Source organism: Neolamprologus brichardi, chromosome 18 (genome assembly GCF_056152115.1).
Source record: "Neolamprologus brichardi isolate AB-2024 chromosome 18, ASM5615211v1, whole genome shotgun sequence".
Taxonomy (NCBI): domain Eukaryota; kingdom Metazoa; phylum Chordata; class Actinopteri; order Cichliformes; family Cichlidae; genus Neolamprologus; species Neolamprologus brichardi.
Genome location: NC_142121.1, coordinates 9,460,361 through 9,483,619, shown reverse-complemented (window position 1 = coordinate 9,483,619; position 23,259 = coordinate 9,460,361). Strand labels below are relative to the sequence as shown.

At 41.9% G+C, this 23,259-nt stretch overlaps 1 protein-coding gene across 4 annotated transcripts in view; it reads right to left on the bottom strand.

Moving 5' to 3' along the window:
* LOC102785671 (nuclear receptor coactivator 2-like) overlaps window positions 1-23,259 on the bottom strand; it is a 54,627-nt gene that overhangs the window by 4,833 nt on the left and 26,535 nt on the right. For 2 of the 4 annotated variants that reach the window (XM_035915655.2, XM_035915656.2), the window contains 20 exons: window positions 22,983-23,093; window positions 22,204-22,376; window positions 17,731-17,834; window positions 16,572-16,749; window positions 16,092-16,274; window positions 14,901-15,002; window positions 14,346-14,486; window positions 13,595-13,742; window positions 9,836-11,054; window positions 6,313-6,547; window positions 5,946-6,167; window positions 5,621-5,806; window positions 5,429-5,534; window positions 5,178-5,346; window positions 4,766-5,086; window positions 2,894-2,971; window positions 2,350-2,773; window positions 1,376-1,625; window positions 794-947; window positions 619-693 (listed from right to left, as the gene is read on the bottom strand). In XM_035915655.2, coding sequence (XP_035771548.2) covers window positions 619-693; window positions 794-947; window positions 1,376-1,625; window positions 2,350-2,773; window positions 2,894-2,971; window positions 4,766-5,086; window positions 5,178-5,346; window positions 5,429-5,534; window positions 5,621-5,806; window positions 5,946-6,167; window positions 6,313-6,547; window positions 9,836-11,054; window positions 13,595-13,742; window positions 14,346-14,486; window positions 14,901-15,002; window positions 16,092-16,274; window positions 16,572-16,749; window positions 17,731-17,834; window positions 22,204-22,376; window positions 22,983-23,074 — 4,560 coding nt within the window. In that variant the 5' untranslated portion in view covers window positions 23,075-23,093. The remainder of the gene's footprint in view (window positions 1-618; window positions 694-793; window positions 948-1,375; window positions 1,626-2,349; window positions 2,774-2,893; window positions 2,972-4,765; window positions 5,087-5,177; window positions 5,347-5,428; window positions 5,535-5,620; window positions 5,807-5,945; window positions 6,168-6,312; window positions 6,548-9,835; window positions 11,055-13,594; window positions 13,743-14,345; window positions 14,487-14,900; window positions 15,003-16,091; window positions 16,275-16,571; window positions 16,750-17,730; window positions 17,835-22,203; window positions 22,377-22,982; window positions 23,094-23,259) is intronic. The other 2 variants (XM_035915657.2, XM_006808439.3) reach the window with 2 other exon arrangements.

The window sequence follows — 23,259 nt, the reverse complement described above, 5'->3', positions numbered from 1 at the left end:
TCACTCATAAGTGGTTTCCAAGTACAAAAGATCAATAAAAGGGTAACAAATGATGTATCAGTTTAATAAACAAGGACGATCTAATCATTTGAATGCTTTCAACATTTTAAGATCTCTACTTGTTCTGGGGGAAGAACTTCAGATGCATTTCAATTTAAGTCTTTATGTTATTACAGACTTATACTCCACAGAATCAAAACTAATCATGTAACCAAAAACAAAACAAAAACAGATTTTTCACCCACACCTTATCTGTTAAGCCCACAATGATCTCATTTTCACCCATTAAAGGCTTCCAGTGCACATTTTAAACACAAATTAATGAATTTAAATCTAAAGACTGAAAGTGGGGCAATACCAAGCTAAGGATGGCAAAATCTGAGCCTAGAGTTAAACCATTTTTTATAGTGTAGTGATGGGTGCACTTTTAAGCAACAGTGTACAGCCACATCACAGAGCATTTCCACCTATAGCATACATTTCCCAGCAACCTGCAGCAATTACTGTGTATTACACCCTATGTTTTGTTACGTTTTACAACACTGTGCCTGTGCTAGTATTACAGAAACATTCGTGCAAATAGGATACGAAGATGTTTTGAAGAAGTGCATTACTTACAGAATTGGATTCACCCTCTTGAGTCAGCATGTCAATCCCTGTTATCTGTTCCAGGATAAGGCTGCTTTCATTGCCCTGCAAATTCATAGCGAACAACCACAATTACAGCTTCTGCATGTGCGAAAAAACAACATAAAAAGAATTAGGCGTGACAATGTAAGCTTGTATGAAGCACCTGTTCTGTATTCATAGAGGCCATGGAGCTCATCTGTCCAGACATTGGGTTCATGCTATTATTGCCCATGGCAAGGTTCATGTTGTTGTTGCCACTGTACATTCCTCCACCGGGTTGTGTGGAGTAGTGAGACTGAGACTGCTGGGGGTAGACGCTGAAAGAAGACAAGCTGAGTCAAAAAGGATAAAAAGAATTCTAAAAAAAAAAGAAAAATAAACTAAAATGACTGAGACCTATTATGCTTTTCCTTATTCTCTGCCATGTGTGCATCTTTAAAATAGCTACTCTTTGTTCTATATGTCAGCAATTAGTGTGGATATCCCTAATTTGGAAACAATAACAATTATAATAATATTTAGGAACACACAGCTCTGACTTTGAGGACAGAAACCATCTCAGAAGTAAGCTGGACTAACGTTACAAAGGCGCTAATACAGCTAGTTTTGGACAACAGAAGGCCAAAACAAGCCCCCAAATAAGGATTACTACTGTGAATATGCAAATCGACTCCTGTAGATGCCAATAACAGAAATACTCAGCTGTAAATAAACACAACATTTTAAAAGCATTTGCACATAATACCTGTTGCTGCTGGTGATGTTGGCAGGCTGAGGCCATCCGTTGAGGTCGGCACTAGGCTGGTAGCTGGGAGGTCCTCCCTGGTTCGGACCCTGGTGTTGGGTTTGGGGTGGACCTTGGTTTTGCTGCAACATAGGGCTCTGACCCTGCCCCATTCTGGGGGACAGCAAGGAGCTCTGCGGCGTGGTGGCCCCGCATGGAAAACAGGACACTGGATCCTGGTGTTGCTGCTGCTGCTGCTGCTGGCTCATTCCTGCACGTCAGAGTGTCATAGACAGTTACAATAACACAAGTAAAAACTAAGACTTTATAATAATTTTCAGATGGTGGTAATCTGGACTAGTTAGACCCCAACATTATATGAAGATCTTACCAAAACGATAAAGTGAATTTGAGACAAATGAGAATGACCTTTCCTCTGAGACTCAGAGAAAAGTTTTTTACAGTATCTGAAAAATCATCAAAATCTTTGATTCACCAATGAGAGAGCCCTATAACTGAAAGACCAACCCGAAATGGAAAGAAAAAAGGCCCAAACTCACCAACAGCTGGATTGTTAATAAATTAAATTCACACAAAATACTCAGAATGTTGTATTGTCCTCACTTCAGAAGATCGTTTTTGTTAAATGAAATTCATTTACTTCAGTTCTGACAGCACTGACAGAACTTTTACAAACCACCCCACCCCTTGTGATTGTTTTACGACAGTTACAATAAAACAATCACAGAAAAAAAAAAATCGACTTCCTTGTTCTTTTAAGTAATAATAAGAAAATAATTTTGCTTCTGTGTTGATTAGCACAGAAAGAAAAGACAGCAGAAGGAAAAAACTAATCATGCAGCCTTCACCAACACCCAGTCATGAAAAAAAAAAAAAAGACCGCCACCACAAAAAAAAGTAAAAAAACTACTGCACATCTTCCATGAAGCACACACAGACCACTGAGATGCTGCTGCTGTGCTCTCATCATATACCTGCACTGCTGAAGTGGAAGGGACTGTGGTGTGATGGCGGACTCATTACACCTCTGTATTGCCCTCCCACATTTCCCATCATGCCCTGACTAGCCAGATGATGGCTGGGGGAGTGAGGGGAGGAGAAGGGGCTGGAGGAGCTTGGATGAGGAGGAGAGGGCAGGCCTGTACCGTAGCTGGAGGCCGAGTAGGGGAACTGCTGCGGGTTGCCCTGCGGGAGCCGTGGGTTGGTCCCGCCCATGGGCATTGGCGTAGGAGCAGCGCCCCCAGTGGGCATATTGGGTGGCATGTTGATGCCCTGAGTGCGCATCATCATGGCACGCTGCTGCTGCATGTGCTGCTGCTGCTGTTGTTGGCGTTGGCGTAGGTGGTTGGTGAGGTACTCGCGCTGCCGCTGGGCCATCATCTCAGAGTTGAGGGTTCCCTGCAGGAGGAGATGCACATTTAGGCATAAGGACAAGGAGCAAAAAGGGGAAATGATTTGTGCTGATAATATTTAGCATGTGTTTACAAGAGAATAAAGTGTTCATGCAGACAAACCGACCTGGTTTGGTACATTAGACCGTAGAGGTAGATTCATGTTGGAGACTCCACCCATCTGGTTCACCATTGGCTGTCGGTTCTAGAGAGAAGGCAGAGCAGCCCGGAATTAAAAAAATATGATATTGCAATTTTGCCCTTAATAAATGCCTTAAAATACAATCAATGCATATGATTCGTTGATGTGCACAAGTACTGAAGCACTGATCTGGGTGTTTGTAAGAGTTTTGCATTCACCTGCAACCATTTAAAGAAAAAAAAAAGAATTAAAATCACATTTTTGATTCAGATGGGTTTTGAAAAAAAGTTTTCTTCTATAAATAAACTTTACTGTTTCTCTGCTGGCACAATAAATGTAAAGCTGGAAGTGTAAAAGTCGTGCCACACATCTGAACAAACTGCTAATTGCTGCTAATTTTAGTGACGTTTAAGGGACAAAGCGTTTTGCCTTGACTCTCCACCAGGTGGCAGCCTGAACCAAAACACCAACTGTGTCTTTGTTGGCGTAGACAAATTTTAAGACAAAACAAAAACTGAAAATCTAGATAAGCACAACATTTATGTAGTAATACAAACACACCAAAGAAAATAAAAGTGTTTCACATAGAGAAATTAGACAACAACGGCTTTTCAAAGAGAAATCCTAACGTGTTACCAGCTAATAGTATAAGGTATGTGTATGAATTTGTCTGTGCATATTTTGCCGTTTCAGCTGTCAACTGTCTAAGCAACAAAAAAATGCTGATTAAGCCAGAAAGCTGGAAAACATTTGTGCTTTTGCCGCAGTTCAAACTCAGTGAACCCTGTTGGCTCAGAGGCATCTTTTGTAATCAGATTTTTCTTTTTCAAAATGGTAATGAGGTTTCATGCTTGGATGAAACATCATTTGCCAGGATTCATGACTGAATCATATGAAACAGTTTGTAGTTACAGAAAGGAAAAGATTTGTTTCTGTGATCGTACTTAGGTGACATTAAGGGATGGACATGACTATAAATATATGTAACTGACTGTCTGCAAAGCAACTGATGGCCTTTTAAACCCGGTGACTGCTGGAGTCAACAACAACAACAACGGTAACCTTTTGCTCCCTCACTGTACTGAATTTCCATAAAAGCGTTGCTTTACAAAACAAACTTTACTTGGAATTTTTATTTGCTCCAACCACCAGTTGCATGCAGCAATAAGTGCTGGCTTTTTTAAGCAACAAAGAGAATCATAAAGAAAAAAGAACCAAATGGAGGAACTTGTTACATTAGCCAGGTCACATCTTTGAATTTAATCTAATCTTCATGCTGAGTAACTAATTATAATTGTCCTTATATCCATTTCTGTCAGAAAAACTGGATTGATATTTCATCTGCAGTACTTTATCTTTAGTAGTATGGCTCTGTTCTGGGACCTCGCTGCCCTTTGACATGGGATGGCAAGACTAAGGCAAGAACAGCAGCAATACGCCCCTCCTCAGAACTGAGCAAGCACCAGTGAGAACAGGCATAATATCGACTATGTCAGAAATAGCATGAAAAGGATGAAGCTGGGTTGCAAAGTGGTTTGCAGAGGCAGAAGAAACTGTATGCAGGATGACACAGCTTAGAAAGGACACCCTAAGAAGGATGTGCTTTCTAAGAAAGGATCAGCACTGCCAGCTCCACTCTGCCCACCTGCCAAAACTAATGCCATGTTCAGCTTTTTGTTAAGCACTATTAGCTACAAGTAACGCCTACACAACCTGTAACTGCTCTGTCATCAAGCATTGAGCACAACCAACACTGTAATACAGTATTGCAACATCAATGTTATATTGTGTACAGTAAAACGTCTGGAAATCTGGAAAAAATAAAAGAGTGAAATTCAAATATTTGGCGCCACCTACCAGCTGAGCCTGGAGTCTGTGCTGCAGCTGAAGCCTCAGGTTATTGGGCTGTGGGGGCATCATAGGATTAGGCCCCCCTGGTCGTATGCCAGCCTGCCTCGGCCCTGCACCTCCAGGCATTCTCATCATTGGGGGATAACATGTGTGCGGCATTCTCTGAGCGCCCATGTGGCTTCCCATAGATTGGCCGTGATAACCACCATCAGGAGGCATGCCACCATAACTTGCCTGACCTGCATAGTGTTGACTGTAGAGAGGAGGCTTCATGCCAGCTGCTGGGTCCGAGGAGCCCAGGTACTGGTCCTGGTCTGGCAGATGACCCTATAGAGTGGTGAAAAGTGCTTCACGTGTTATTTACCAAAACTCCAAAACAGGTTATATGTTTAGCATAGAGTGGCTTAAAGGAGCTCACCTGTCCTGCCAATGTGGGGATTCCCAGCATTTTGTCAATCTCCTCTAGACCCTCGTAGTCCTTTAGCACCGAACACAACTGGTTCAGTAGAGCGCCTTCATCTGGCTGGCCCTCAGACCCTGTGCCGCAACACCCCATGCCATCCTCCTGGGGGACACTGTATGGTGGCCTGGAAGGTAAGTTGGCATTATTATCACACTAGATTCAGTGCTTCATTTTCTGCTTATGATGACTCTTCTCTTATGCCATACCTGCTTGGATTTCCATAATGATCCATCATCATTCGGTCTGGCCAAGGAGCAGTCTGATTAGGTGGAGCCTGCTGCTGAGGGTAAGGAGGCGTTGCCATGTCCATCTCTGCTGGGGAAAAATACACAGAATATCAGAAACAGCGTAGAATTCAAGGAGAGAAGAGTTTCTGTTATTTGCCCATTTTCTCTTACCGTTGCTCATCATCTGCATATTAACCATGGCTCTGGATCCAGATGGAACACTGCCTCTTGCAGGGAGTGCAGCATTCATGTTGGGAACCATACGACCAGGTCCAACTCCCTGGCCCATTACTGGGCCTGCAGAGCCCCCCATGGGCCTCTGGGGACTCCAACCTTGCTGCATGGAGCCACGCATTCCTGTTATGGGGAAAAGATTCATTCAAAGGTTATTTAGTATTATATATGTATTTGTATATATGTGTATATATGTATTTGACATACATATTTGCTATATAGCCAGAAATACACCTCAAAGTTATATCTTGTTCTGCCTCACCTGTGTTAGTCATTGCAGCTTGGTTAGCCATGCCCGCGTGGGGTCCCATCATGCCTTGTTGCTGCTGCTGTTGCATTAAGTGGTATGGGCTACTGTTCCTGTGCTGAGGAGGGAAAGGCCTGTTGGTGTGAGGGGAGGGGCCCATGTTGCTGTCAAGAGACATGCTCCTTATTGGAGGACCACCTTGAACCGGATGGTTGGGCCTGGGACCATTAAAGCCTGCTAGGAGGAAAAACAGTATTTTTTATTCCCCATACAGTACTGTACATATTTAGAGACAATCTGAAGATTTTCTCAATATTTAGCAAGTTCAAGATGTTGGAATGGTGCAATTCAGTCAAACACAAACACTGTGTTGCAGACGTACTTGCGGGGCCGATGGGAGGGAAGGGTCTGTGCTGGGTGGGCGGGCTGCCGCTGTCTTTCATCTGCAGAATGTCAGAGATGATGGTCTGTTTGTCGACAGAGGAGGCAGGTGGCACAGAAGAGGAGGAGGATGACGAGGGATCAGCACCCCTGGTCGGTGGTTGACTGGGGAACAGCGGCTGCTGCTCCTGGCCACCACTTTGCAGGTTATCCAACAGGTCCTCGAGCTCATTGGTCTGAGACCAGGAAGGGGAAAAAACAGGATTAATAAATAGATTATTTCAGGGATAAAATGACATAAAACACATTTTACATCACATGACGGTAGCACCAGTGTGCCACATTGCTGCATTACATCCAAACATACGTTGTAACATTATGTTCAGTGAAGGGCTCTTGACATTTAGGGAACTGAATAATGAAAAAATGCATGCTTTCATGTGACAACATGCAGAAATAGGGTTCGAAAGTAGATGTAACATCATGTGGTTTCATGTCTTTTTTCCATATGCTGTGGTAATCCTGGCATGCCACTAAAACTAGTTCATAATTCAAACAACGTATGTCACTATACGGTTGCCTCTGGCCATTTGGTTGATGAATAGAGGAGGAGCTAAAAATAAACTGCTGGTGCTAATGAGGTCATGTGTGATGTACAGTAAGTCCCAATCACAGCTCTGTTTAACACCAAGAGAACACACACACGGATACAGAGTGAAAGGTGAAAACAGAATGGCCACACACCAAAGGAAACACTAGTAAAAAAAGAAAAAATGTGTAAATGAAAAAATATATTTATTTTTATTATTTCAGAGGTTCAGCTGTTCATAACATTGTAATAAGACCCTGCTTTATAACTCTTGTGGTCTTGCTAGCTGTTAGCATGGTGCTCATATGTAATATAGCACAGAAACTGTAGTAGATACACAACTGCTAATGGGTGTGCCTCTATTCTCCGAAAGACTGAACTTCAGTCATTTTCCATTGGCCACTTCCTGTAGCTTACTTTTACCATAAATGCACCTGCCTGTCAATAAGCAACAATCTGAACTGAATACAGATTTACTAACTAACCAATAACAGCAGGCTAGAGCGTTACGACACTGAAACCAATGATGTGTTTGGGTTTAGCAATTTTTAACCACTTGAAGGAAACCACATACATAATATTAATGTGGGCAAATGATTACATGTTGATGCTAAAAATTGCGGGTGTCTGCTATTAGCCTAAACTTTAAGCAGTCGGTGTTACAGTAGGTCTGCCATGAGATCAAGCCTTAATTTCCATTGGTCAACAGACCTAGCTCCTGACTCACTAGCTGTACTTCATTGGACAAGTTTTGGTAGCTGCTAATCGCCACACGTCGGCAACACCCCACCATATGAGCTGTTTTGGAGATGCTCTAGTCTTACACATCTAATATGAAAAATCTACTGAAGTTATCCTTTATTTTAGCATACATCTAATTAACCTGGATCCAATAGGCATAAGGAAACAGGAGGTGAACTGTGAGGAGGATTTCTCTGTATTCTCTCAGATCTTTACACTTGATAAATTCAAAAACCAACTGCTCACTTTCTTCCTGGCACATCACACCCCTGAACAGGCGTCAATATAATAACCAAACTCCATATCAATATCACATGTCAGTGGATTTATGGTTGATCAGTTTACATATCCCTGATAAGTTATAAAGCGTGTCTATAAAAGGAGGATGTGCTTCTCCAGTACCAGTTAAACCTGGAGTCATTCTAATAGCCAGAAGAGGACAAGTCCTGTTTACAAAAACAAACATTTCCTTAATGAGGTCAGCCATTCCTTAGTGGTGTCAACAGCTATTTCTAAATACTCAGTGGAGCAAGTTAACGTGCCATTTTGTGATTGCTAAGGTGTACAGTATTCCTAATTTTTTTCAGTTAGTTCCACCATCTGCTCATAACAGGTAGTTTAAAAACAGATTACAGTGACAATGAGGCTCATCTCGAAGCTTAAAAACGGAGTCCCCAAATTTGTGGGTGACATCACTATGTCCATCTTTTCAATACAGTCTAAGTGATGAACCACAGAATTGTTAAAGCATGTTTAAACAAACTGTCAAGTTCAGTTCGGGTCTAGTGACACATGCTCACCAGAGATGGATAGACTTTGACCATTGTTTCAAGGTTCACTGACAGATGTTCATCCACTGAGATAAAGTTTTCATATGTAATATTTATTCTGATGATGCCCATTTGGTTCCTGGAATAAACGTTTAAAAGATGTTCATGGGATTTAACATTGTTTAAAAAAAAATTCAACCCTCCAAATCTAACAAATCTATAAAGTTGTCTATTAACTGGTGGCAGACATCATGGTTTATTCTTCTACGATGCTGTGATGTGCACACATATGGATATTTTTAAACATTCAGGCACACCACACATGCAGCCGTGCACACTTATACAAATGCACGCAAACACACCTACATGTGTGCTGATCCATAGCAACACAACTCCTCTGCTGTTCCTGCAAGATATGCCTCAAACACAGTAAGTAAACTTTCCCAGCGAAACTGCAACTCTGCACACACACACACACAGACACACACAGACACCACACAGGAGACCTGTGCAGTGTTTTTGAAATCTCATTCCCATACAGTATTGGTTTCCCTTGTTCTTCGCTCACACACACTGACTCACACATATGCCTAAGCCTTTAAACAGTACTCCTCTGCTTTCTTTGCCAGGGCATCTTGTGTTTCTGGGAGCGTGGGGGGCAGTGTGCCATTGGCTGTCTAAAGAGGAACTCAACACGGATCTCACAGAACAAACGAGCATCACCGACCACGTTTCTTACTTTTAGGTGTTCATGTGAACCTTAAGCAATTACAAAGATTTGTTAACAATACAGTTTTCCCAAGAAATTGAATCATCTATTAAAACAAATGTACCGTTATGTGTTGCTTAGACAATGATGCATCTCAGTGCTTATTTTGAGGGATTCAGGGCTCCCTGTGTAGTCTCCCTGGGGCTCCCCGTGTAGGCCTCAGTATTAGGAGTAAAAACTCCTAATACTGAGGCCTCTGATTGTGTAGCATCTGTAACAGTGACTATGACTTAAAAGTGCTGTTTTCTTAGGCTGATACTTGAAAGTATTTTTAAATTGACTAAGGTAAAAGGTAAAAAAGATCGACACTGGATTGTCTTTCTGCCTGTTTGGAGGGAGCAAGGATTAACCAGCAATGTGCTCGTTGTAAATGAGAAACAGCTGATGACTTTGATGTTACATGTAGTAAAGACATCATATTGTAGCAGGAAGCTACGACAACTACTACTGAAACGTGAAAGCTGTAATATTTAAGGCTATTTTATGTAACTAAGGAACTGAAAATACATGGAAATAATTGAGCTTCACCACCTGAAACCTAAAAAAAAAAGCATTTAAAAACTAAACGGAACTGAACCGAGCACACAAGGCAAACAAAAAACAAACTGACGCTACCAAACCAGTAGTTAATAAATCTGCCTGATACATTACTGACCTGTGGCTCCATGTTAAAGCCTGTTTCTGGTTTCTCAGTCTTAATGCTGGAGAGCTTCAGTCCTTCACCAGGTTCTATCTTGATTGCTTTATCCAGGATGCTGTTATCATCCCTGTCCAGGAGATAGCGAAGCAATGCATTGTCCTTCTTTTTGGGGCTCCCTGGCTCCTGTTTTGTGCAGAGTTCACCCAGAGCGGTCATGCTGTCTCCAGAGGCCGACTCTGGACCAATGGGATCTTTTCCGGTTGCCTCAGCTGTTAGTTTGGCCAACTCCACGGGCGAGGTGCTGTTTTGCAGCAACCTGTGAAGAATTTTATGTTTCTCCTTTAAAGAGGTGGAGTGATTGTTATGTCCCACCCCACCTACACCACCAAGCTGGTCCTTACAGAGCTGGTCATCTCCGAAAGCACCCGTTGGTGAGCAGGGATCAGAGGGCTCCAACTTGGTGGTGAGCAGCTGGAGCAGCTTGGTATGGCCTTTGGTGTTCAGAAGTTGGTTTGGCGCATCACTAAGGTCACCCAGGCTCTCCCGGTCACCATCTCTTCCCTCCCCCTGATCACCTTCCTGGTTCTGGGATGTCAAAAGGTCTTGCTCCTGAAAAGTTCCAAATAGGTCAACCTCTAAGCTTATATTGTTCTTGGCTTTTTGGCTACCGGGGTTGGAGCTGTGAAGAGGGCTCTGAAGGCCGACTGGTTTTCTGTCAGGGGACTCTGGGTGCTGTCCTTCACTGAGTCCCTGGGAAATCCTGTGGCCCTGGCTGAGAGCCTGCAGTGCGCTAAGAGAGTTAAACCCTTGGTTGGTTCCTGTGCTGCTGCACACAGGGGCTGGCGATCGGAGGCTGGCTGCAGGAGAGAAAGAGCCAGGGGGGTGCTGGGGGAGATGGGGACTACTACAGCTGCTGCTGCTAGCTGGCATGCTGGGGCTCTGGCGATGACGAGGAGACAACATGGCACCTTGGGCCCCTGAGGTGATACTGGGGCTTCCCAAGGCTAAAGGGCTGCCCAGCTTTTGTGCATGGCTATTTCCCTGAGGTGTAGGCGCTCGCCCTGACATAGCTCCATAACCACGTCCAAGGTTGCTGGAGGCTGTGGCAGCGTAGTGTGTGTTGCTGGTGACACTGGCGTCAGGAGAAGGAGAAGAGACACTCATGCTGGTCGGGGTCATTGGTTTGGCCATAGCCTGACTGGCAGATGTGTCTGCAGTCATGCTGCCGTTTTCCCTGGATGAAAAAGAAGACAGTCAAGAATGAGACCTATTCAGTTATGTGCTGTCAGTATGTAGATATGCAGACTCAGTGTGTATGCTGAGCTGATAAAGCTTGACAAAACATAAGGGATAAAACCTACAAGCCACATGTCACACAGTTATACATAAAAGAGATGAAAATAAAGATTTAACGTGAAGCAGGCTCTATTATAATGATATAAACGTTCAAATAAAATTCTATTATACCACCTACGGTTATTGTGTGCAATCCATCATCCCTGGGAGATTACACTGACCAACACTTTCTAGTGACCAATGTCTTTTGAATTTTGCACAATGTGTTTGCATTCAAATATAGACCCCTTCCTTCCTGCTGCATGTATTTTTCTTTTTGGAGTGTCATCTTGGGGAGAACTGTTTTCTCGAATGGCTGAAAAGGAAGTCGGTGTGTTGGTGCCTTAGTATCCTGCACCTTGCCCTTTTTCATGTTAAACATTTGCCTGGTGAAGACGTAGTAGAGTTGATATGCTTTTTCTTGAATCACACTCGAATACAGCTTTTGCAGATCAAAAAAAAATTATATTATTGTATCTTCAAAGATGCCCATTCAATCACATCTTACCCAGTTAGATTTGTCAGTGGTGATGGTATAAACAGAAAGGCAACGAACTTTGATTCTGAGTTTCAGAGCCTACAGACTGAGGCATCCGTCTTTTAGTCCAAAGTCCAAAACATTCTGGAATAAGTGATAACGATGTCACATGTAAGGATTAAGTAGAGTACACCATAAAGTAAAACAACCAGAGTAGGTCTGCGAGTATACACAAGTGAGAAAACATCATAGTAACAAGGGACAGAGGGAGTAACTGTAACAGAGGGAGACTTTCAAACATGAATCAGCTTCAGCTCCACCAAACACACAAAGCTCTCATTGTGCTGAATTCTAGTGCAATAATTTTCAATGTGAAACTTGTGGAAGTAAAAAGGGCAAGTTCTCGCCATTGATCCACAAACACTCTGGGTAACAGTCCTGGCATTGTTTTCTGACCACTGTCCAAACCCAGACTTTGAGCATTCATATCAGCACTTGGATGTTGGTAAAGTCGCAATCCTTCCCTGTGGAGGGAAGGAGGAATGAGGGCACTGTGGACTGGACTGGCTGGTAGTTCTCGTGTGACTTTTGGCTTTAACGTACGATGACAACTCTGTATAAGAGACTCTCTGTTTACAATGCAAACTACAGAACCAAATGAGGAAGAAAATGACCAAAATTGCTAGGGAATGTGAAAAAACACAAAAGTACATCTTTTTCTTTAACTAAAATAAGTATGTCGCTTTTTCTGGATGGATGAAGGCAATTTGGGGAAAGAATTTGATTTGACTAAGGAAGAGAGAAACTTGGCACTTGGATGGCGTTAAGTGGCAGCTGCAAGGGTGATCAGAAGATTCATAAACAAGAAATCATATGACTTAACTCCTCAAATCTAAAGGTTTTCTCTGACTGGAGGACAGATATGAAGCTTAATCTGGAAAGACTCTCCCATTCTTGATTTTAGCATTTTGGGTGTCACCATCAGACCTTTTTGGACAAAAAGGTGGAATATCAGCAAGTCTGGTTGCTGGCGTTAGTATCTGTGCATTGCGACGCACAGATACAGATGTTAAGTAACACATTAATGAAGAACAAGAATTTCACTCACCAAAAGAAGAAATGACATACTTGGACAGGACTTTTTCATCTTTAAACCAGCAGAGAGCCAAGCTAACTGCTTTAAAATCCTTCGAAGGGCACTTTTGAGGCCCCAGCAGGCCCGTTGTTGTTTGCTGTGTGAGTATACTGTGTTGCTCTTTTCTCTGTCTTAGGTAACGCCTATCTCTCGGTGGAGCCAGTGAGCAGCACTCAGCAATCAGGCCTGGGAGTACTTAAGCTGGGGAAGAGGAGCTTTTCAGGGCAGAGTCCTTTGTCTCTGCAGCATTTGAGTGGTGTGCACAATGCACAGGCACAAACAGAGCAGGTCAAACAAGAGGTCTGGTTCAGAGATTTAATTTGCGGAGATGGAGCCACATGCTTAATGATATAAATTTTAAACCTACAATTTAAACAGGTGATTTATTTTTTAAACGGTCATGCTCCTATTTTTGTTATGAAAAAGGAAATTAGCTATAGAGACCAAAAGTAATTTATGTACCAGATGTACCAATCAAGTATATTTCTACTGTAAATTAGGCTTTAAAGTAGTCATTTGAACAACTGTTCAAGTCTTATGTGTGTGACATAATTGTCACTTGTTCTGACCATATGTTTTTACATTTGGTTGTAGTTACACATTTACTACAACTTGTCAATGTTTTTTTTTGTTGGAATTAGAACAAGATAAACCTTACATTGATTGTCTTAAATCTAAAAGAAATATTTCAGAGCAAGAAACTCAAAATCTTTTGTGTGAAAAATGCAACATATCTTCTTTTCAACAAAACAATAAGTTAATGACACATAAAGGGCACTGGGTCTCGTGTAGTGAAGACAAAAGGAAAAGAAAGAGTGAGTGGTACCTCTGCAGGGCATGGAGGGACATGTATAGCTGTGGTTCATTTGTTGCTGGAGATCGGACCAGTTTGCTCTTAGTGTGCGCTGAGACGATGGTGCCGTCAGCCAGGGAGAATCGGTAAAGAGGGCTGAGCGCATGGCTGTTTCTCAACACTGGGAACCAAAAAAAAAAAAATCAGGTTTCATCATCATATGAATGATAAATACTGAGTAAAACTAGTAGAGGGAATTCATTTCTGGTAACAAAAAAAGTACAGAAAAGCGTAGCTGTTGTGGAGTGGCGGTGCAGTGGTTAGCAGCATTACCAAAAAAAGTCCTGGGTTCAAATCCAGACTGGGGCCTTTCTGTGTTGTTATTTGTGTGTCTGAAGACGTGCATGGGTCAGGCTATTTGGCGATTCCAAATTGTAGGTGTGAGTGTTAATGGTTGTCTATCTGTATGTTTAGTCCTGTGACTAATCCTGCTGGCAGTTTAAAGCACCCCTGCAACCCAAAATTGGATGAGTACAAATGGACCAATAGTTATAATTTTTGGATATTTATGATAATAAAATGTGCCTTTGGCAGAAAATGTTATTTCCTAAGATTTAAACACAGACAACTCAAACTTTCTATTAAGTAAAATGAACATGTCCTGGCTTAAAATGACTCGTTAATGAACCATGAAGACCATTTTCCGTTGCTTATCCCCACGTACAACCTGGAGCTGTATAAGTGGAAGGAAGCAGATGGATGAATGTGAAGAAAACTGTTTTACCCTCTTGATGGTGCTTTTTAGCGAAGGACATTTCCCCTTCATTCTGCAGGTGGAACCTCTGAATGCACCGTCGAACCAGGTCCTCCCAGCCTGGCTTCATGGATGCCCGCAGCTGACTAGTATCCAGTGACGTGATCTTACCTGAATCGGTAAAATATGACATTGATATTTGCAGATTACTAGTCATGTTTTAGAATATGCATCAATACACATATAGACCCAAAGATGGAAGCGCAACATCTGCAGATTTCACAGATGCAGCCAAAAGATTCTGCCTGCTCTTATTTTCTTCCAACAGAAATTATTTCATCATTTGCTACCTAAAATTTGCTTTTAGAAGCTATCAACATTTTTGGTGGTGGTCTGATTCCACACCAGCACAGCAATGGTGAAAGCCAGGTATAAATAATGTCTTTGAGTAGGACAGTAGCATCATTTCCAGGCTGACTTGAAGCTGTTTCAGATACTAACAACATATTCTTATTGTATTTTATGCTGGCAAGCTACCACAGATCATACAGCATATTAACTCAAGACCTAGCTCTGCGGATGTACCTTGAAGATCCTGGCGTGTGGTGAAGCTCTCATACGTGGGCATCACAGGTCTCTCTTTGACAGGGGCTCTTCTTGCCACACAGATGAGACATGACTGGAAATCTGCAAAATCGAAAAATAAACAGGTTACATTATAGAATAAGTCCTGCTTCTAATGCAACAGGGACTGCGAATGAAAGGCTCTTATAGCTTTAGCAACCTTCGATAGTGAAGCACCTCAAAATATAATGTAGTCGATACAGCGTCGGTGAATGTGTGAAAAACTGAATGTTATAAACATCTAAAAACTGGAATGTGTTCAACTGTACAGGTGTATGTAATAGTGTGACTCCCAGGTGTATCTTCATCCCCTCGGCTGGGGCATCATACCTCCTACCCACATCATTCTACCAGCCTAGATCGAATACTAAAGCAGCTTCAGCTTTACTCTCAGCCGTTTTGTTAACCCTGTCTGTTCCACAACCCTAACATCAAACACACCCACAGCTTCACCTCAGCACTGAAATCAAACAGGACAACTGTGACCTCACCCCCGACATCGATGTCAGCGCTACTCTCAGTCAGAGTCAATCTACACATCAACCTAAATCTCAGTCTCAACCTGCAGCCTTCACTCCGTCCACCAGATATCCTCCTCTTGACGTGGGAGACACTGGCACAATATCTGGTTGTCAGACATCTAAAATTAGATTGGCAGACAGATTCTTTTCCCTAATGTGCATGTGTGTGTGATTAGATTAGATGGGAAGATGACAAAGTGCCACACACTAATTAGTCTCTTCCAGTGGATGGGAGGGAAAATAGAGAGAAGTGATGATGGAAGGAGGACAGGACACAAGAGACTGGGAGACCCAGGATGGTAAGAGTGATAGGAAAGTGACAGAAAGTCAAGACACAGACTGGGTGGTGGAGAAAAAAAAAAGGAAATAACAGTGTAAAAGATGTGCACACAAGTGAAAGGGCCAAAGTCACTCTACTACATGGTGAGAAATAACAAAAAACGGGACCAAATCAGCAGAGACAGAAGAAGACATAAAGACGGGGACTGCAAATAGGAAGCGAGGAATAAAGGCATGACAGAGCAAAAATGGAAAATGAGCGAGTGAATCTGAGAAAATAAAAGAAGAAAAATAAAAGGACAGAAAAGAGTGACAAAAAACACAAGTATACTGGCATAAGGAGAGACAATACCTTCCCCCTCTTCTCTGATTGACTTGGGTTCAGAGACAGCAAAACACTGCATGGTCTCATACTTCTGCTGCGCCGCCTCCTGCTGATCCGAGGTCAGCCGGGCTTCACCGTCAGCATGAGGGTTGATCAACATGCGACAGTTAAAGGTGTGGCTGTTCCTGTTGGACGAATCGCGATGATTGACTGAGAGACAGGGAGAGATGCCAAAACAAAGAGGAGACATCGTGAGCATGTTAAATTTCCAACATAAACATTGCAGCATCAAACAAATTCGATATAAGATAAAAAAGCTACAAGAAAAGCTCATTTCACAAAGCAGGAAATGCTCCCAACAGTAAGCTACTAGCCACAACCCATTACAAAACATGAAAAATGATCTAAACCAATCACTTTTTCTGCTTTCTATCAACATGGCAGAGTTGTAAGATAAAAAGAAAGTGAAGATTCTCTCAGTGCTGCCAAAGTCAATAACTTTCTCACCCAGGCTCTTGGGCAGGAGGTTCTTGATGAACTCGGTGTGATCTCCAACATGCAGCACGCTGTAGACGCTGGTGTTCATCAGCTCCTCCTGCTGGTAGCGCAAATACTGGCTGACGTTCTCCGACACAAACACTATGTTGCCTTCCATGTTGACAACAAAGAAGAAGCCGTCCAGGGCCTGAAGGTGGATGTGAAGACGGGATGAAAGGGAGAAAATAGAGAGCCAACAGAAAACATGAAGGGGAAGAAAGGGAAAATGGGAAGAAGACAAGTTGGGAGAGACTCACGTTACAACTCAGTTAAAGTTTAGATGGATAACTACTATAAATAAATGCTAATATTCTCAAATACCGAGCATGATTCGAGGCACCGCAGCACATCCCAGTGACCGCCGTGTGATTTTCTGTGTATTTTCTCTTTCATTTTCCATCTTAATGCACAGATTATGATTTTTTTTCCTTTAGCACACCCATGTTTACACAAAGGTATCCTGACACCGGTGCAGAATAGAATATAATGGAAAAAAGATGTTGCTTGAATTCTGTTTATCTTACAGACTCCAGGCCGACACCTCGGTGCGCGTTGCTGCTGGTGAACGCTATATATAGCCTGTCTGTATGTGTAGTCAGGCTCCGCCCCTCCTTTTCTAATCTGGCTTTTCACAAAGGTATTTATACCTCACCGGGTCCCATGTTATACGTCGTCACATACCCGTGCATACGCGCACTCACACTCAAGTAGGCTGGATGACTGCATTAGAGTTTGTCACAGAAACTCTTATCACTCTGTGTCGCTGCAGGAAGATGCTCTAAATTGTCAACGTACATGAAATATCTGCAGCCATAATGAGGTCAGATCTCCTTTTTTAGCATTTGCATTTTTGCCCTATTTCAACTGCTGTGATGATAGCATCAGAAACCAGTGAGAAGCTCTCATAATCATTGTCACAGTACATAAATTTATGAAGCGCTAGATTAGCGAATTGAAACTATTCACTTGTCCTCAGTTTTGGCAGCAGCAACAAAAGCAGTAATCCTTTTTGGTTTTACCATCGTGCCTAAAAAATAGCTTGTTTTGATTATTACTGATATGACTGTCATGGCTGTCATTTTTCCCCCCAACACATGTATTGTAGCCACAAACTGTTGGTTGAACCCACCTCCAGCATCATGGGCCCAAGAGTGTCTTTATCAATAACACCTTGGCCTGTGGACGACACGTCTGCTTGCTGCACCTCCTCTGCATCGGCCACCGGAGCCTTTTCTGTAACAGACATGACAAAATTTCATCTCCGAGTCAAGAAAGATCTTCTTGTTCAATGGTTTCAACGCAAGGCTGTAACGACTTGAGATTTGCACTCCTCGATGCAAAAAATCTGTAGAAAATCATAGTTATCTTCAGTATACACTTACTGTGACACACCTAATCAATATTAAAAGTATTGATAAGGTAATAACAATAATAAAAAAGACCCTACATTCCTTTACCATCCAACAGGGAACAGATCAAGAAAAAAACTGCACGACACATTTTAAGTTATTTAATGAAGGCATGACTCATTGATGATGGAGCATGTCAGCAGCATCAAAAGGAAAGCTTGTTTCCAATGAACCAGCTCACTGTATGTGCATCGGAGAAATATGCTCATTTTCTTGGAAAACTATCTTGTCAGACTGAAGCTCTCACTGTAGCTCTCCCTCTTAGTGGGTATTTTATTTTCACAGAAAACACTGACAGTATTGTTTTTGTGATGATGAAGCCTTCAGGCAAACACACACCCACTCAGAGACTGTGTTTTTTTATGTGCACCAAGACCTTTCACACATTACATTCTTTGGCTAGTCCTTACTCTAACCTTGTGCTTATATAAACTCTAAACCAATCTTCCAGCAGCACGATCCTGTGTAGGTTTCAGTGGTGGGGATGTCGCGGGCAGCAGGTATCACTACTCTAATGCCTTCTACATTTTACACTTTCGTAGCCATACTAGAGGCCAGTCTCCACTCTCCTCCCTGGTTGTACCACTGGACTGTTAAGCCTCCCATGGCCCCATTAGACCACATAGCTGACATTCCTGTTGTGGGACCGGAGCTGTACAGAGTCATCAGCCTTAAACCCTGTCACAGAGAGCCTGGGGTGGCTCTGCAGTGCACGTTGGAGAGTATTACAATAATACTCAGCATTTTTTTTTTAAATCAATAAATATGTTACACTCCAGTTGACACGATCAATTTATGCACTCAGGTTTGGACCCCAAAGCCCCAATTTGCACGAAGAAGCAAAAGAGTTATTCTGCATACCACTGCCTATAAATTAAGCTTACATAATCAAAATAACTTTCAAGCTAAACATCACAGCAAAAACACTCAATACTAGCAGTCAAACTTGCATATTAACAGCCGTGTACTATACATAATGCAGTTTGCAGTATTGACGAACGCACAGCTCATTAGATCTAAACAGCTTTATTCAAGCCAGCACCTTAAGCAGCAGTTTGAACAATGAGACAACTTCAGCTAAACAAAGCAGGGTGAGAAAAAAATCCATCTCCCATCAAGTGGGTGAGATTCCATTTTTCTAAATGAATATAAAATGTCTAATATATGGTTATATATGTTTTACATTAAACAAAGCAGGCTGCAGAAATGTGTCAGAATAGAAAAGAACAGTTTTCTTTATGGAGAGCCATGTATTAAATGCAGAATTTCCAAATATCTTGGTGGACAACGGATGATGATTACACCCTTTTCATTGCTAGTTAACACTCTTTAAAACAAACCCATCCTCTGCACTGGCTTATTTAGCTTAGGAAGCTGAGATTTGAAATAATTAACTGGTTAATTGAGTAACGGACAGGAAATTAAGTGCCAACACAACTGATTGCTTACAGTAAGTCATAGAGATGGATGTCACCCGCTGGTTAGTGAAATCCCCTTTGTGGAGCCTTAAGCAGAGCGTTGTTTTTGGTTTTTTTTGTTTTTTTCATCTGAGTGAGAAACCAAGGACACGGCACACTCATATGGTAGTGCACGCTCACTACACAAATACTCATCATCTAGAATTTTACCCTGCAGTAAGTGTAAATATGAGCTGTGAGCCAAAGAACATAAACACACACCTTGTCGCCTGACTATCATGAATGGGTACGTACAATGCTATTTTCTCACCTGTTTGTTTCTGTGAGCTTTCCATCAGGTGACATGTGACATGTTTTTTTGTCTGAATTCATAACTTTTGTGTGAAATCGACCTCAGCAGGTCAAAAAGATGCAGACAATAGTGGATCTCTGAAGTTGACCAGGCAGCTGTGTGTATTATCTGTTTGTATGTGTGTATGCGAGTGCGTGTGCTTATTCAGCTGTTGTTTTCAAATGCAAACTGCGCCATGACACATGGACACCAAGTGGCTGACCACAGGAACTAAAAGAGGAGAGGGGCCATGAGAAAATGAGTAATGAAGCCAGCAAAGATAAGAGATAAAGATATGGGCAAGAGAGAAAAAGTGGAAGTACAGAGATAAGACAGAGGCTGTGTAGGAGACATGAAAGATACAACAGGTTAACAGAAAGAGGAAAGGAAAATATAGAAAATAACAGAAGAATAAAAGAGTGTATAAAACAAGACAAACAAAGAAGAAAGAAGAAAATACAAGGAAGACAAAAGGATAAAAAAGAACAGAAATGAAAGGACAAAGACATGAAAAAGAAGATAAAAGAATGAGGAAAAAGAGTGGGTAAAGCAAGCTCGGGAGGGAAAGAAAAGAGGAGAAAGACGAGGATAAAGAAGGATAAAATTACATCAAGGTTGAAAGAGTGAATAAACAAAAGGGAGAAAAGAAGAGAAGAAAAACATGAATAAAATGACTGAAAGGAATTAAAGTAGACCGAGGAAGGGTAAAAAAGGAGATAAGGACATAAAAGAATTAAAAAGAAAAGGAAAGGAAAGGAAAGGAAAGAACCTGGTAGGATGAAGAAATGAGGGAAGAAGTGATGATGAAAAATGTGGCGTTAAAATGAAATGACACTGTAAAAAGAGGGACTCGTGTTTTAAAAAAAGCAACGAGTAAAGACTGAGATGTGGTGAGAAAGGTTGGGAGATAAAGGAAGAGGACTAAAGGGAAGACGTGCAGGAGCTGAAGAAGTCGTGAGACTGTGATGAAGGCAGGTCTGCCCGCTTTCCTCTGAAGACTCACATCATGTTGGTCAGTGTTACATAACAGCCCTGCCTCTGTCTGTCTGTCTCACCATCATCACACACACACATTGTCATTATTGAGTCTGTGTTTACACTCACATTTCCTCTCTCCGCATCGGTCTGTCGAGTCTACTGCAGGTCCTAGAAGATGGGGACTTACACGGAGGACGGAGCCAGACTTTTTGTTTTTCAAGACTTAGGTGTTAAAGTTATGCTAAAAGACAGTTTTGTGCTGATAGTTGTCATTAGTGTGGTTTCCTTTTGTACAAGTTAAACACATAAGACGAGCAGAAAGCCATTTCAATAATTACATGTTCAGTTTATGTGCTTGCAGCACTTAAGTTGTTACAGACTTAATATTATTTACGCTTCTTCACTTCCAATGGCAACGCTTTCCTCAGGCAATTGTTCCATGTTTGTGACTGTGAAAACATGAATAGACTCTCTTTGATTATGAAACTGTCATCTGAGAGTTTGATCTGCCTTGAACTTCCTGCTTTCCTTAGAAGGTGAAATTTTCTTATGACTTATCTGGACTCATTAAAATTGATTGCTGAACAGATTCTCTCTTAGGCACTTCCAGGCACTGGTTTTCACCAAAAGGAGTAGTTGTTATTCTTAAAACAGTTATTATTACACTTGTATAATACAATTTCTGCTAACATGGTCTTTTTCATAACTGTCTTCATCACATTCTTCTTCAGGGCTTCTATCAGTAGTCTCTAAAGTAACTCCTACCAAGTCTGGGAGTTTTTTGGGGACGTTAGGAGTTCGTTTTTTTTTTTTAACGTGTATAAACTCGTCGTAATTAAGGCAGATGAAACTATTCAGCACGTGTGCGAGTTAACTTTGAGGTTAACTGCGATTTGGTACTTTTCTTCGCAACAGGAACATCTTTTGCTAGAAATTCTCCATCGATTGTAGTGTTGTACTTTGGAGATATCATGACTTTTTGTAAATTTCTGTAACTGTAAACCTGGTTAACGACCAAAAAGATAAAAACGGAAATGCTGACAAGTCAAAAAACGAGTGTGTGGCTTTGCTTGCCCTTGTTAATGAGCTGTTCATCATGACTCAGCTAGCTATCGGCTTTTCTTGCCTTCAGTCATTAATTATAAATGCTAGCAGGCTGGCTTTAGCCTCCACTGAATGGAACTGTCACAAGAGGATAGATTCTAATGGCTTTGGTAATGGCCAGACGTTCCCTCCAGCTCCACCAGCAGTTAGTTTTGACTGTTTGACTGTTGTTTGTAATTACGTTGGGGGATCCCCTGCCTTTTCCTCTTATTTGTAAATGTACATTTGAGAAGTTTTACGGACAAACACGCTGAACGCTGGCGAATCAAAAACAACTGGGTGTCTTCGGTTTTCCAAGCACAACTGCCAAAGCACATTTATTAACATTTAGTTATTATTATTACACAAGAGCATATCCTCACCCTGCTCCTTGATCTGCCTGATCTGCTTCACCGTCTCCTTGAGGATGGCACATTTGTCCGGCTTGACGTTAAGGTCGTCCATGTCGTTGATGTTGGCAAAGATCAGCTCTGCCAGTTCCTCGATGTACTTGTTCTCCTGCTCCCGGTTTCTCCTCTCAGTGCTCCTCTTAGGGCTGGAGGATAAGGAGGGAAATGACGACATCATTGAGAGAAACTAATGAAGTCAAAACCACGATAACTGCAACGGTGCTGCGCTGTATGATAATATAGCTGTGATATAACAGCCGAGGACTTTGCTGCACCGTGCAGTAATCTTACACTGAGTTGCCAAAAATGTTTCTACATATCCGAGAGTTACTCGCGTGCTCTCCATACTGACTACTTCTCTTTTCGGAGACAAAGAGACACTTAGTAAAATTAAGTTCTCAACCTCAGACGCAACATCAATGTGTCCTCATTATAGTCTGCAGCGTACCATCAAACAACAGTTCATTCAGTCAACTTGTGGTATACAAAGATGCTGCAGCAGCATTTTTCTATAGTGACCCACATTAATCACTCCCTTTTCTTCTTAATGAGCCATAAACTACCATGCCATTTATAACTACTTACTTATTTATTTAATAATGTGTCAAAAATCTAACCAACCAAAATGAGGAGCTATATAATTAATAATCAAGTGTTCTTTAAGGAAGTAATAAGGCTTTCTGATTAATTGTTATTGTCATTTATGTATTACAGTGTATCATGAGGCTGTGTGTGGTGGATAAAGGTTTTACCTGGGCCCCAGGAGGTCTGACTGACAGTCTTTCCTCTTCAGAGAGTCTCCCCCTCTGGGGGGCTCTGGGGTGTCCCCCCTCCCAGTACTCATCTTCAGCAGATATCAGCACCTGGAGGCAGAAAAGCAAACCCGTGCAGATTGTAGTTAGAGTTTGGTGTTTTAGCGTGCTTATTGTTACATATAAAATTGGTAAATAATGCGTACACATAGCCCTCTGGAGTGTACAGGTGCATGCTGGGGTTATTGAGGAATTGAAGAAGGCTGGGATGAGAATT